General features: G+C 32.8%; 2 protein-coding genes across 2 annotated transcripts; both read right to left on the bottom strand.

The window, feature by feature from the left end:
- Positions 1-1,865: 1,865 nt before the first annotated feature.
- LOC120271032 (glycine-rich cell wall structural protein 2-like) lies at positions 1,866-2,693 on the bottom strand. The gene has a single exon (XM_039278090.1). The coding sequence runs from the start codon at positions 2,656-2,658 to the stop codon at positions 2,032-2,034; it is 627 nt and encodes a 208-aa protein (XP_039134024.1). The 5' UTR covers positions 2,659-2,693; the 3' UTR covers positions 1,866-2,031.
- Positions 2,694-6,628: 3,935 nt separating this feature from the next.
- Positions 6,629-13,501, bottom strand: LOC120279796 (acyl-CoA-binding domain-containing protein 4). Its single transcript, XM_039286603.1, has 14 exons — positions 13,441-13,501; positions 12,367-12,527; positions 12,041-12,118; positions 11,846-11,965; positions 11,417-11,483; positions 10,469-10,530; positions 10,153-10,292; positions 9,934-10,060; positions 9,354-9,468; positions 9,166-9,254; positions 8,430-8,513; positions 7,365-7,685; positions 7,211-7,270; positions 6,629-7,109 (listed from the first exon to the last, which is right to left on the bottom strand). Exons 2-14 carry the CDS (start codon positions 12,478-12,480, stop codon positions 6,948-6,950), a joined length of 1,539 nt encoding a protein of 512 aa, XP_039142537.1. The 5' UTR covers positions 12,481-12,527; positions 13,441-13,501; the 3' UTR covers positions 6,629-6,947.
- Between the last annotated feature and the right edge of the window lie 2,156 nt (positions 13,502-15,657).

Below are 15,657 nucleotides of genomic sequence, written 5' to 3'. Positions count from 1 at the left end.
TCTTTGTTCCTTGGCACATAAACGTATAGTAGAAATTAATGCCATGACATATTTGTCCTTATTTCACATCTTAAATAAAATAGTGTTTTCCCACTCACTCATGGCTACTCATGCCTCCCTCAATGTTTTGATGCAAGAAATATTTAACAAAATTAATTTTTATTTAGATATTATTATATTTTACTTGTTTATCATTCATTTTCCAAATGAAAATAATTTCCAATATACATATACGTAAGTTTTTATCTAGTTATAGTCAACTAATTTCTGCCTAATTAATATGGCCACCAATATAGTGACCAAGAAGCCATATCAAACTTGACTTTTGGCCATAAGCCAACAAAAACATGACATGGATTGCTGCTTTCCTTAGCCGCCCATGTAAACCGCTATGTAACCATGAAATTTTATTAGCATGGACATTCTAATAAAAAACAAAATCAACAACGTCACAAACCGTGGACAATAAATTAAAAGTGGTTCAAGAAAAATAAATAAGCAACGTCATAAACCGTGGACAATAAATTAAAAAAAAGGATAAAAAGAAAAATTGGTTTTAGAAAAATAAATAAACAATTGAATTGGGTGCCCTCAATTTGAATTAGGTGTATTCTCCATAAATGCCAGGGTAATACACTTGTCTTTTGTTTTTTCTCTTTTATATATTTATAGTTTTTAAAAATAAAAAATAATCACTGTCACAATCATCGAATGGCAAAGCATTTGATCACTCGGTACGAAATTAAGATTTAATTTTTTTTTTAATGTATGATTAAAATATAAATAAAATATGTATAGTAATTTATCTATATAGTTAAAAAATAAAAAAATCGATAATAATATTAATATATAATAAATTTAAGAAATTTATATGAGTAAAAACAAAGGAATAGTTTTATATGCCGTTGTTTCATTTTATATTACTCTATGTTAGCTTATTTTATAATTTTCTTTATTGCTAGCGAAAAATATTTATTTATAAGTTCATTATGGATCACCAGGTTTGAGTTTGAAAAAAAGTGTTGTATATTATATATATATATGGCCAAGGATCTTTGTGACATTTATGACTTCATTCTTCACGGCTTAAAGTTTGAACTCGCTTCCTCTGCAAGAATAGTATTATATATTTTATATTTAATTATTAAATTAATTTTTATAAAAAATAGTTGTTCAATATAATTATATTTTAATATGTACGGACATATATTTTTTCAATTTCATTATTTATACAATTGTATTCCCTTCTTACATCCGGATATTCTTGTTATTGTTTTCTCGCAAGCACAGTTACTCTAACTAATTCACATTTAATATTTTAATAAAAAAATAATTCAATGGACTTAGTTCCGTGGTAACTATTAGTCTATTACGAAACCTAGACTTGACTCATTTTTAATCATGGGTTTATATATTTTATTTTTTATTTATTATATAATATAGGGATACATTGGTAATTACCTTAAAAGATTGCTACTCTTTGTTCTAAAAGTTACAAAATTTAAGATGATCCAACGAGTGAAAATAAGCCACATGTTGGTTCCATCGTAATTATCATGGAACTGGTTCGTCTGGATCATCTCTCATTTTAATATAGGTAATATTTGACAATTATCTACAATAAACCATGAAAAAGATAAGTGTTTTATTGATAAAAACTCATATATATATATATATATATATATGATAAACCTTGACCTTAATTAAGCACCATTCCTTCAATTTCTAAAACTCACGTAGTTCAAAATTTAAAAACATAGCTAGGGAGGATGATTTTCCTTACAAAATTAATTATCTAATTAATCAATCAATTAATCTTAAAATTCAATCAAAATCAACATTCATTCCCATGAATTACATTCAAGTTCTAGTAATATCAGATCACAAGCTTAATTAATTTATTCTCTCTTAATACTTAACTTTATTATCATATATACTCCATTACATACATAAAGTCTATTACATCAAGCAAGGGACCAAATGATCCATACATGCATAATAGCAAGATAAACAAGCTCTAATTACTAATAATTAGTAGTGTCCCCCTTCTCCTCCACTACCTCCATAACCACCACCTTCACCGGAGCCATACCCAGAGCCATAACCGGAGCCAGAACCCGATCCTTGGCCACCGCCACCGCCACCGCCACCACCTCCTCCCCGTCCATATCCTCCTCCGTCATTCCCACCTCCACTACCATATCCGGAGCCAGAGCCAGAGCCATAGCCAGAGCCACTGCCACCTCCACGTCCTCCACCGCCGCCACCACCACCTCCTCCTCCGCGGCCATAACCTCCTCCGTTAGCACCACCACCGGAGCCATAGCCAGAGCCAGAACCCTGTCCATACCCAGAGCCACCACCGTTTCCACTGCCGCCGCCGCCGCCACCGCCGCCGCCGCCGCCACCCCCCCTGCCATAAGCTTCACTTTCATCCCCTCCTCCACCTCCACCTTCACCATAACCGGACCCATAGCCGGAGCCATAGCCAGAGCCATTACCATTGCCACCACCACCTCCACCTCCTCCTCCACTACCACTACCACCGCCACCACCACCGGAATGATTAACCTTGTGCAAAGTCCTAGAGGCAGTGGTGAGGCTTATAGTGAGCAAGAGAATGAATGCAAGGCCCACAAGCCTAGTGTTCTTAGCCATATTGTTCTCAATCAGAGTACTAATTAGTTATGTTTTGTTGTGAGAGTTTGAGAAGCAATGGCAGGGTATTTATAGGGTTTGCATGCATGGCTCTCACTTTCACGTGGAAACAAAACAACGTGTGAAATGAGAGCGTTTTGGGATGCAGCAAGTGGAACCTTTTGACAATTTAGTCACCATGATCAAGTGTCACTCTTTCACTCGTTTGGTATAAATTAATTTTAAACTTTAAGTCTATTTTCCACTTAGTGGATTCTTTTCAAATTGTGCCACTTATCCACTATCTCATAAATCATAATACACTATCATGCTACTTTTTTTATTTAACATCCATTGTGAAAGGAATTTTTAATAAAGTATATAAATATGTTTTTTTGCGGTGGAGTTAGTATGATCTTTGGTTCATGCTTTTACTCTTTATTGGTGTTTTATTTTTATTGAAGATCTTGATAGCTTGAATGTCATGTTAGCTTTATTGTAATAATTAAATTAATATTTAACATTTGAATAATTGAAAATATGTGACAATTTGGAGAAAGGTTAGAGCAAAACTTGGCATCATTTCAACTTTATCTTAAAGTTAAAGGATTAGAGAAGGATTTGATGAAGTAGACCACTAGCTAGGCACTAGCCATTATTTAAAGGTTTATTGACTAGGTAAAACTGTGAAATTTTCTGAACTTACTTTGGATTAGTGGCCTTAATTTTTCTTCTTAATTTTATTTTTCACAATAAAAACTAGTTTGAAAAGAAGAAAAAAAATATAGGAGTGTGGTATTTACTTCTTTGATCTAGAATCCCTCTCAACTCAAAAATGGAGGGTTTAAACATCTCTTTTGTCTATATTTATAAAAGAAATAATCAATAGAGAGAAAACATCTCCTTAATTTGCCTGTCAACTAATTATTTTTATTTTTATTTATGAATGGCACTTTATTAATTAGAGTAGGATGTTAATTTTGTGTATATGTATTATATTAATTAAGGTGATTTTTATATTAGATTATTATCATTTGGTTTAGTTGTATGATGTACTCTCCATTCACTAAAATCCTTGATGTCCCTTATAATATTAACATTATTCATATTTATTATTTTAATAATTTTGTTCTCAAAGCTATACATCTTTATTTTAGCAATAATAATAATCCGATTAATGTACAAAGGTTGGCTTAATTTTCATCCAATGAAATATTAAACCTTGATATGAAACCTCTTGGAAACTACATAGCCCATAGGTTAAATCACATTAAAAAAAATTATTGTTTTATTAAAAATAACAAGAAGCCAAACACTTGCTCTATAATTATTTAGCTTATATAGCTTTTAGATCATTTTATCAGCATTCTAAATTTACGTCTCTTCCAATCTAGTTTTAAAAAAAAATTAAAAAGAAAAAAAAAAAGACAAAAATGAGATGCCTTCCTAGAAATCTTCTAGTTTGATCAAAATAGTCCATATATACATCATAGGATGGGCCACATGCAATATGCCAATATCTAGCTGTATTAATTTTCTATACTTATAATCAATATCATATGTTTATTTTCAACCATATTTCAACAATGAATGCACAAACATGAAGCTTACATGAGACAAGTGGGCAGGTAAAGAATATCTAAAGTGAGAGACAACTATCTATAAATTTTTTTTATAAAATAGTTTTAAAATTTTAAAAGTAACACTTTCTCACATATAGGATCACAATAACTCTACCAAGGTAATTGTTTATAAAAAAATATCTTCACAAAATTATAACATAATGTATAAGGGTTAACGTCTGTATAGTACTGGAAGGTCACGGACGAAATTAATAACCTGATAATAGAGTACTCCATAAACAAAACCCCCGGTGAATAGTGGTAATAACTATAAATAGTCTCAAGAGCCACAAACTTAAAAAATTGTATTAAAATATTTATTATAATAATAGCATATTATCTTAAAAAAAAATTAATAGGTAGTGTTTCATTAATAAGAGTCTTCATGATTTTTGCCAAAAATCTGTCACTAAATCATCATGATAAAATATTAATAATATAAAAAAATAACCTCATAAAAAGCTATATGTATAAAAGCATAAAATATGACACAAATCAACAAATGTAAGACAATAATATTCTAATATATATCAATGAGATAAAATCTAAACTACAAACAAATAATACTCTAAATAATGTCTTAAATCAACCTAGACTATCATTTAGTCCCTAATAATTTAATTTTAAAAAAATTAAAAACCTCGCTAAATTTAGCTCACTTCTTATCAAAGTAGACTCGGTGGGGGCACCATGAGTCGACCCCTAATTCATTTTTATGGAAAATAATACTCTTTTTTGGCCAATTTTTGAACTTCTTTGGATTATTTTCGATAGAAATGATTTTCTTGAAAATTTCACTTTCATGAGGTCATTTTTGCCGACATAATTTCTAATATTTTAATATGTTTCTTCCATTGACTTAAACAATTGATTCATTTTAATAAAAACTTTGTAAAAGTGTATTTAGCCAGAATTTTTTTCTTCTATTTTCATTTTTTATCATTTAGTTTTAGGTGAAAACATATTATTTATATATAAAATATTTTTAAAATTTAAAATACAAAGAAAAATTATATATAAAAATTAATAATGCAAGGTAAGCTAAAGACAAAAGATTGGTAAAATTATATATAAAAATTAATAATGCAAAATAACCAACGACCTTTAGGTCAATTGGTACTGGGTCCCTTATGTAGGGCTTTCGTTTCGGGGAGGACCTGAGATCGAATCCCATGTCCACTCAAGGTGAGGGCACGTGGGTCGGCGTTGAGCTGCTCTCCCACATCGCGCAGCGTCACGACTTACTCCCTTAAATGGGGTGTTTGTCGTCTATTTGTCAAAGATTGGTAAAATATCCTTGAAAAAAAAAGTTAAATTAACCTTCATCGGATGAAATATTTAGTTACTACAATGAATGATAATGTTGGCATTGAACAGTTTAATCTCTAAACTGAATCATTTAATAATAACAGTATAAGAATTCAAAATTAAAACTTTATTTTTTAATTAATAATTTATATTTGTTAAATAGTAAATTTATTTAAATAATTAAAACTTATAAAACAAATGGCCAATATGTACAATCTCTCTCCGTCACACTTCCCCTCAGTCATCTCAATTTCATTGGAAGCGTCTTTTAAGGTTTTTAACTTCCTATAAAATAAATATAAAATAAACTTTTTTACTCCCTCACTTCCTGTGACGTAAAATAAATTTTGTAACGTAAGATAAATTTTTTTCACTTCCTGTAATATAAATGTAAAATAAACTTCTAAAATGTAATTTTCCACCTCTCACCATTTCAATGAAATACGACTTTCAGCCAAAAAAATTCATAGCCAAGCAACATTGATCACACTGCAAAAATATATTAGTGTAAGAAGTTTAATAGTCAAATTCTAATCTTGTAAAACGTAATAAAAGTATAAAACACAACACTTATCACAGTTTACCGAATGAAAATACACAGGCAGTTAAAACCCCGTGTCACCGAATGAAAATACACAGGCTGGATCAATTCCCAATCCGTCACATGTCTCTCACAACACTGGTCACAGTTGTAAAAAAAAAAAATTGGACTTTTGAGCACTTCTTCATTTCTTGATATTTTGGAAAAATAAATGCCCCCTTTGTCCAACAAAAGATTCATTCAACAACTCTTAAAAGAAAAACAAAACAATAAATAATAAAGATATGATATGTTCTCAGATGTAAATGAATGAGGTCCCTGCAGGTTTGATCAAGTCACAGCTAATGTTTTTGACTGAAGGTCATCAATCCAAATGTTCACTAAATCAACAATTGTAAATTCACTTTCAACACACACCTAATCAGTGAACAGATTGTCTCTCTTTCCAGAATAGAGGACTTCCAAGCTGCAAAGCAAGCAAAAATTTCCATACAAAAAGACAGGAACCAAACCATCAGCATTGAATTTCATGCCGAAGACGCGGCTTTATTAATTGAATCAAAGAAGTATATATGCTCAGATTGAACATATTCAATGCAGCAATATGTCATCACAAGTAACAGCAAAATCTGTTTGTTTATACCCAAAAAAAATATCAATACAAATAGATGTTTGATTGCTTACTTTTGTATTTCTCCAAAATAACAAAGAGAATTTTCATTTTTTTTTGCTAATATGAGTGGTATTTACGACATATTAAAGGAATCCAGGAGGGAAGTGCTAACCATTTGGTAGCTGGTCTGGTGCAAGAGATTGAACTCAGATGTTTGTTTTGTGTTCTAAGAAGCACCAGTCATCCAATTCCAAACACCTCCTGATCTTTGTTTCTGGAGCTCAGCCGAATGTACTTCTATCTGAGTTTTTTGGTCACGAAGAGCTACTAACTCCTGCTCTATGGAGTTGAGGGACAATAACTTCTTCTGCATTTCTGCAATTTGTTCCTTCAAAACAAATACAAAATAAAAAAAGTAAGAACTAATAAATTATCAAATGAGACTTGCATAAATTAAGATATCTCAAATCCAGGGAAGACATGAGAAACCTCTATTTTTAAACATCTCGAGCTCTCAGCAGCCAGTTGATTTTGCACAGATTGCAGTTCCTTACACAAGGTTGAAAAAGACTGATCAGGAAAAAGAAAAAGCATAGAAAATCAATCTCCTTTTGTTTCTCCATCCTGATATAATAATACTTACTATTGATAGTTCAGTGTGGGAGTTATTCAATTCATCAATATTGCCCCTAAGCTTCAAGTTTTCCGCCCGTATTTCCATAAGCCTGGACTCCAAAATCTTATTTTCTGCACTAAGTGCATCATAGTTTGCAACCACCTTTGTGGATTCCTGGGTTTGCACCTTTTTGGGCTTTTCCTCTTTCGCAATCACTGTGATTTCTTTGTCAGCTGCAGTTGTCAATGCATAAACAGCAGTAACAGAAGCTGCTGCTGCAGCAGCTGCTGTTGACTGAAGAAGTCGAGGCTGTGTTGAGTCCAGTTTCTTGGTTTTTAAAATAAAAATCTGCAGAACAAAATTACATGATCTTTCTGGCGCATGCAAAGCAATGGCATGTTAGAGAAAGTCAATCTGGCAAATTCTAAGGCCATCTAGTTTAATAAAGAAGTATGTTCTGAAAATAATTGTATGCGGATGCAAGTAGATTAAAGAGCACTTAGCTAGAAACACTACTGCTATGTTTTCTCCTTTAGCTAATTGCAGTTAGGTGACTCATTGATTTTCCTTTCCTTCGAGGTTGTTTAATGGTATATATTTCACTCTTTACATTCTCTCACTCTTTTAGGCACAAGCTTCATCATGCATGTATGCTTGTATACAACGCATGGATGAGGCCAGACTACATATGATTCAGCTATCAAGGCATGCCCTCAATGTGAAATCAGGGATCAAACAGGTGGTGCTCCAGAGCATGACAAAAAAGTGAAGCTGGCCTAAAGACCTCAATCTATGGGTCTTGTATGAAGATTCATTCTGAAACTTCCATAATCTCATAATAATCTATTTAGTTATGATCGATGGTATGTGAACAGACAATATATTACACAAGAAAGAAAATGAGGTAAATGATTGCAAGTGATGACACTGATGCACCATTCAGCCATGAAAAAACAGGAATCCTAGCTTTCACTTTGCAGATGATCATATTAAGATGGCATCTAATCCTGTTCCAGTAATGGAAGGATTGGCCTTACCAGCACTAAACTTCAACCTTTTTGTAGGAAAAAAATCAGTCATTAATTTGAATACCTCATTGTTGTACTTCCCATTGTAGCCACCAAATGCAATTAGAAGTTTCTCTCCATCTATCATAGCAGAGCAGAGAGTAAGGCCCTGTGACAAAATAATTGATCAAATATAACAATGATTTATAACATGGCAATAAATTGCAAATTGTAAAATGCCAAAGAACATAAAGGAGAACCAGTGAAGTTTCCATCCAAAACAATGACACACAAATACATCTTGCAGGCTTCAACTATCATCCTAGTAATCAGCAATTCATCAATCCCAGCAACAGAGCTATGCTTCATAACCAAAAGCCTCAGCGAAAGTCAAGAAGGAAATGTTTTTTTGTGCAAGAAGCCATGCAATACCAAGAAATGGGTAACCATAGGCATAAGAAGAGATCCGAACAAGTCAGACTAATTTCTACTTATGGTGAACCATCTTTATCTTTAGATATGATGGAAACATAGAGCCACCTTCCATAGACGAGTTTTAGCGGTTCCTCTAAGATGTCATCCTAGATAAGTCTTCTCTAAGAAGCTTATAATCCAAAGCATGGCCCTGAGATTTGACACTAACAAACAGGATAGACCAAGACAACAATCCCAAAGTTCCATGCAGATAATAAAACTTAGATATCTAAAATGTCATATAATTCACTAATCAAAATATCTATATGGATAACTCCTCAACAAACTTCTAACTGAGAAAGTAAATATAAAACATGAGACTTAAGTGAATGGGATTAGCAACTAACCTCACTGGCAAGTGGATCTCGTTGCCCTACACTTGTGACTATCGACCACACAAGCTTTGGCATATTCAATACAAGAGTCTCAGGAGCACCTGTGAACAAATTTATCCTTTGTTTCAGATGATATTATAGACTACCCCATAAAGAGTTTAACATAAAACACACTATTTCCCGTAAGAAAATTCACTCACCGCTAGAATTATCTCCACCACCGACTATAAACCAGTTCTCATCCACGGCAACAGCAGCATGACCACCTCTAGGACTAACCCCAGCACCACGAATATCTGACTGGGCCCAATCCATCTGTAATGTAAATTTAACTGTACAGTCAGTCTTAGGTTTTTTCACTTATTACAGAAAATGTCTGTCAAGTTTGCCATCAGTGTAAGGTAATTATCATGGTACAAAGGCTTTAAAGTTTACATAATAACATTATTTATCTTAAGTGATGTAAGCCTTTTGTGCCGAGAAATCTAGTGCTGTTGCATTCAAATTAGGTCATCTATTTTTTCCTTCCTATTAGTTGTTATCACTAGGTTTTTGTTTTATAAGTTAATAAAAAACTTTCCTAGAAATCCATGGCCATTGTAATTCCTTATGACAATTTAGGACCCAAGTAAAGAAAATAAATTAGGTACAGGATATGTTTTAGATCAAACTCATAAAACATATGAGGGTTTGACAACGTACATACAATCAGCTTCATTCATTCCCCATAAATATGAACATTAGAATCATAGAGATCCAAAAGAAAATCATGGAACTTACAGTCTGCAAGTCGAGTATATGAAGATCATTAAAACAGGTAGAATGAGAAGAACCACCAAAAATTAGAAGGTACTGGTCACCCTGCACTGCAGTAGTGTGGTCAAATCTAGGGGCTGGAGATTGTTTCCTACATAAAAATAATAATTAAAACAAAGAACTTGAAAAACATACAGCTTCATCTTGGTTGTTCACAGTAAAGGAAAACAAATTGACACTTACTTGACTTCTAGTACATCCCAAGACATGGTCTCTAGATCAAGAATGTAAAGGTCATTGAGCAGCCGCCTTTTACGGTCTTCTCCACCAAACATTATTACTCTGGAGCCAACCAATGTTACAGATTGCCCTCCTCGGGCTGTCTGAAAGAGAAAAGCGCCAAATCTTAAATAGACTTCCCTGATTATCGAAAGCAGAGGTAGTCATACATGAAAGATTAAGACCACATTTATGAAATTCCAACATTGTATCAGTGAATTTGAAATTATACACAAAAATTTCAAGAATCAGAAATTCGATTATCAGAAGATATAAGTACCGGAACTTTTCCATTAGTCTTCACTACATGGCAGCTGCCAGTTTCTGGATCAATTGACCAAACTGCAAGCAGGCATCCAGAATCAGGTGTCTAGAATGAACTGTGTCCACAGTAAATTCAAAAGACAAAAAAGAACGCAGGCAGGGCAGTTATAGCCTTATAGGTGCTATTTTCAATAATTCCAACTGTCATGCCTGAAGTGGATAAGTAGAATATGCATAATGCATGCCCTCACCATAGAAAAGCAAGGATGCAACTTGGTCCAGGATAAGTTAAATATATTTTGGGTTTTTTATTTTCAGAAACACCACAGAAATCATTATTTTCCCCCAAAATTAAGTTGATTTCTTTCCAAAAGCGACATTTCAACATGCATAAAATGGCATAAACATTTAGCAGAAATATACTCAAGCACAAACACATATATGAATCACAGCAAGAGTTACACAAATTTACTAGTGTAACACATGCAACATGATCTGCATAGTTGCACATCTCAACCATCTACTGCAGTGAAACAGCAAACTAAAAAGAGTAACATTTTTAGGATGCCTCATAGAAATATCTGCTAATAAGTGACATTCATCACCCTCATTCGATAAGAATTCTCATTTTAATTTAAAATTCTCTCTCAAAATTGTTGTTCTTATCATCAACAGTAAAAATTATTTAATTTTGGATCAGAGGGTCATGATGCAAAGTAAGACAAGAGCAGCAATTTCATATGGAAACAAGCAGTTGCACATGAAACATAGACTATAAATGTCATACTGCATTTAAATATGCAAGTAAAAGCAAAGAATGTGATTACACTTCATTTGCATAAGCAAAAGAGGTTAAGGATGTTCATCATTGCTTGCAAGCAAGCACATCTATATAATACTGTATGACATTAATAGAGCATTGCGACACCAAAAAGAAAGTTAGCAACTTACTACTAAAACAAACCTGTGACAGTATCTGATGAACTTTTTTGGTGTCCAGCTATAACCAAAAGTTTGTTTTCCCATTTGACCTAAAGAGAGAGTGACAAATTTTAGATAAAAATTCACTCAGAAGCCAAGTTAGGGCAGGTTTGGTGTCTAGAAGGAAGTCATTGCTGGAAAATTTTCAAATAAAAGAAAATAATGGAGAATAGAATTCAGATGAAAATTAATATTGATTAAGATACTATATCCCTAAAAGTAAATTATAATCCTATAAAAGTTGAGAAGATTCTAATAAATTAATATGAGATTAAAGACAACATACATTTTTTATTAAATTGGACACATTTCTAAGAGTGAACTACAAAATGTAACACCAGAACATGTGACATACAAAAAATTGAACAACAAGAAAATCAATAAGTAAATTGTTAAAACTTTTATGCCTCACCAAACTATGACCAGCAGAAGCTGGGAAGGATAAATCTGACGCACCATCTTCTGGGTTTGAACCATCTGTATCTACTTTTAGCCTCAACTGAGACCATTTCAAAGTTCTAAGATCAAAAACCTGCAGAAGTTATCAGATATTATAAGAATAAAAAAGTTCACTACATTGTGAATGACAGCTCAGTTTCTACTTAACCTGAAAATCTGATAAATATCGACCATTGCGACTGCCCCCAACAACATAGAGTTTTTCTTGGAACACTTCTGCCGCATGCTGTAGAATTTGAAAATAAAATAAAGTAAACTTTTCCAGTAAATTACTACTCAAAAGTAACCCAGCAGTTTTGAAAGAGGATAGAGAACAGCTATTCTCCAGCCAAAAGATGATTCAGGAAGAAAAATAGAGTGAGATGCCCATTGTATATGGTTTTAAGCCATGCCACGAAAAATCACATTTTTTTTAACAAAGAAAAATACACAGATAACACATACATGGCTAGCCAGTTCAAAATAAAATTATACCTTATAACGACCTGGTGGGCGTGACCCCGAACAATTGATCAAAACCCACTGATCATACGGCATCACAGAGAAAGGATCACAGCTCAAACTGTCATTACCATTTTTCGCCTCCATTGCAACTAAATCTCGCAATCTACTAACAGCAGAAGTCAAGCAGGAGCCTTCCCCCACAACAGGAAAACATCAAGTGAACAAAAATTTCCAATTTGTAAAAAATCATTCTCAAAATGAAAGCTAGACAGACAGCATTCTCAAAATTTAAATGATAAATATAAAACAGAACAAAATTGGTAAAATGAAATATTTATCAAGAACTATGAAAGGATTTACCCTTATCAAGGCCAACTGAAGATTAAGCCAATAGCATATGAGAATTACATCACATTCAATTAAATGCAAGACTTCAGCATTCTGCTTGACTAACTCAATAAGCACCTCAGAAAGTGCTGCATTTTCCATTTGAAAAATTCCAATTTTCTCAATGCTACCAACAATATATCATGCAAATAATACGATTACGACCATGTATAACCTGTTGTATTAGACAGACGAGAGTAAACAAAATAGACTTCTGGCTTTGGTTTTTCTTTCTCAGGCACAAAAAGGTAGCAGTTTGCTTAATCACAAGGACTGCAACTCCAAAATCCTGCGAGCCTTTTTCACTCATATTCAATGCTCAATGCCATACAAACAAAGTCATCAATTCAGATCTACAATTCCAAAAACAAAACATTCACTGTAATGCTATCCCTAAAAATCAACACAAACGATAAATTTGCCAACGTTCCCGGTGATCCTCAAGAAAACATCAATCAACCTGCCTCCAATCTCATTACAGTCAAAAATCCAAATGATGATCCAAACCCTCACAAACTCCAACTAAAACATGCAAAAAAATCAAAAAAGTAAAAACAAAAAACCACATTTTCGCCAAACTATCAAAATTCACAGAATCACAAAACTACATGTTCTTCTTCACCGAAAATCAAAGAGCTACATATCAAAGATCCAATCAAATTACGTAGAAATTAATAGAATTTGACTTCGTTTAAGGAAAATCGAGTAGGAATTCACCTCAGAAGCAGACGGGGAACGTGAGATCTGGAAAACGAAGCAGAGTGATGAGAAGGAAGAGGGGAAGACTTGTTGAGGTTATCGATGAGTTTAAATGACGAAATTACCAAAATAGCCTTCCATAGACTTTCTTTGGTCAAAAAGTCAAAACTTAAGGTTATGGAAAAATCCTATCCCACCGGCACCGACAGGCGACCGAACCCAACGTAAGTTAGTAAGTTTGGATTAACCATAAGTGTATATATATAATTCGTCATCTACAGACTTCGACAAACATTCGAAGAAAATGGAAAATAAGAGAGAAAGGACAAACGTAAGAAAGAAAAAATGCCCTAGGAGGCGGTGGCAGTGATTTTGCTAATGCAGGGAATCGTTAAATGCTGATCTAATAGTCCTAGAATTTGTTTGGGACATCTTTTGAATACGCAACTTTTTTTATATTTACATATTTATATACATTTTTTTTGTTTGAAAATCAGCATCCACATACTGGACTTAAGTAAAATAATTTTAAGTTCATATATATATAAAAATAAAATATTTGACGGAAGATATTTACTTTTTATAGATTCCTAATACTACACTTTCATAGAAAGTGATGAATCAAAACCAAAATTAAAAGAATTGTATATGAAATTTATTTATAATTTCTTAGGATGAGAATGGTTGAAAGAATGAAAATATAAAGATAGGCCAACCAAGTAAAAAAAAAAATTAATGCCTTAGTAGTAATTAACTTTTATGCACCAATGGCATCATGAAGAAAATGAAGGACAACTTCCAAATAAATTAGTTTGTGCTGAATTCCGTTCTTTGGATTTGGCAAATAAGGAAATTGTGAATCTAAGTAGTGTTCACATGCACAATTAGCACAAAAATATTAATGATAGCTATATCATACCATATTAACATGTATAATGAAGTTGTTGTATAAATTTTCCAAAACTAAAAATAAAATAATAAAATATTTTTAAGGGTTGTTTTTGAACATTTCAAGGCCTCTTCACTTCATAACAGTTGGATACCCTCCAATCTTTTAAAAATATAATCTTGTATTTATTTTAAAAAGAAAACTAACTTTTTTTTAAAAACATATCCGTATTGTTAACCCTCTTTAGGTTCAAGTGAGTTCTTGAAAAAATAGAAAGTGTAAATTTTGTTTTTCAATTAGTATCCATTGTATCCCAAGAATATTATTCCTTAAGACCATTTGCACCTAGTGGAGGAAATAATATTCAAGAGATAACTTCTCTAAAAATGTCTTGTCTACACCTTTCAATTTTCATCTTATCTTTTTCATTCTTTTATTTTATCTAGATTTTTTATTAAGTTACCATACCTAGTGCAATTATATCTAACTGAAGTATTAACTAAAAGGGCCAAATTTAAGTACCATTCACATGCATAATCAGCACAAAAATACTAATGATAGCTATATCATGTTAGAATCGAGTTCATCAAAAAATAGCACGCACGGTGCTAACTGGCAGGCCTTGTAAAAAACGCACATTTGCTTCATTCTCACCAAACCACACGATGAGTTCCACAGAACTTTTGACACTTATGAAATTCGCTTGACATTCATTTGCAATTGTCTCCGCCAATAAAGTTTTACCACATTCAGGTGGACCATAAAACATAACATCTTTGGATGGGAACATCCCAAAATTTTTTTCTTTTTTAAAAAAAAGGACTAATGCTACACCTTCTAATGTAAAAAAAGCTCAGTTATGCACTTATAAAATTCTAACATGGTATCAGAGCTACATTAGTCTCATGATACAAGAAGATTATGAACTGAAAAAAGTGTTATAGTGGAGCTCAACTATATATATATATATATATATATATATATATATATATGGGACCTATGAGACACAAGTGGTGTACAAGTCCAAACATGTGGGACTTATGAGACACATAATGGTGCACAAGTCCAGGCAACCAGGTATTCTGAGGCACAAGTATAAAGATACTTGGTGTACAAGTATCATTCACATGCATAATCAGCACCAAAATACTAATGATAGCTATATCATGTTAGAATCGAGTTCATCAAAAAATAGCATGCACGGTGCTAACTGGCAAGCCTTGTAAAAAACGCACATTTGCTTCACTCTCACCAAACCACATGATGAGTTGCGCAGAACCTTTGATAATTATGAAATTCGATTGACATTCATTTGCAATTGTCTTGGCCAATAAAGTCTTACCACA

Source organism: Dioscorea cayenensis, chromosome 2 (assembly GCF_009730915.1).
Source record: "Dioscorea cayenensis subsp. rotundata cultivar TDr96_F1 chromosome 2, TDr96_F1_v2_PseudoChromosome.rev07_lg8_w22 25.fasta, whole genome shotgun sequence".
In the NCBI taxonomy this organism is placed as follows: Eukaryota; Viridiplantae; Streptophyta; class Magnoliopsida; order Dioscoreales; family Dioscoreaceae; genus Dioscorea; species Dioscorea cayenensis.
This window is presented reverse-complemented; position numbering and strand designations above follow the sequence as displayed.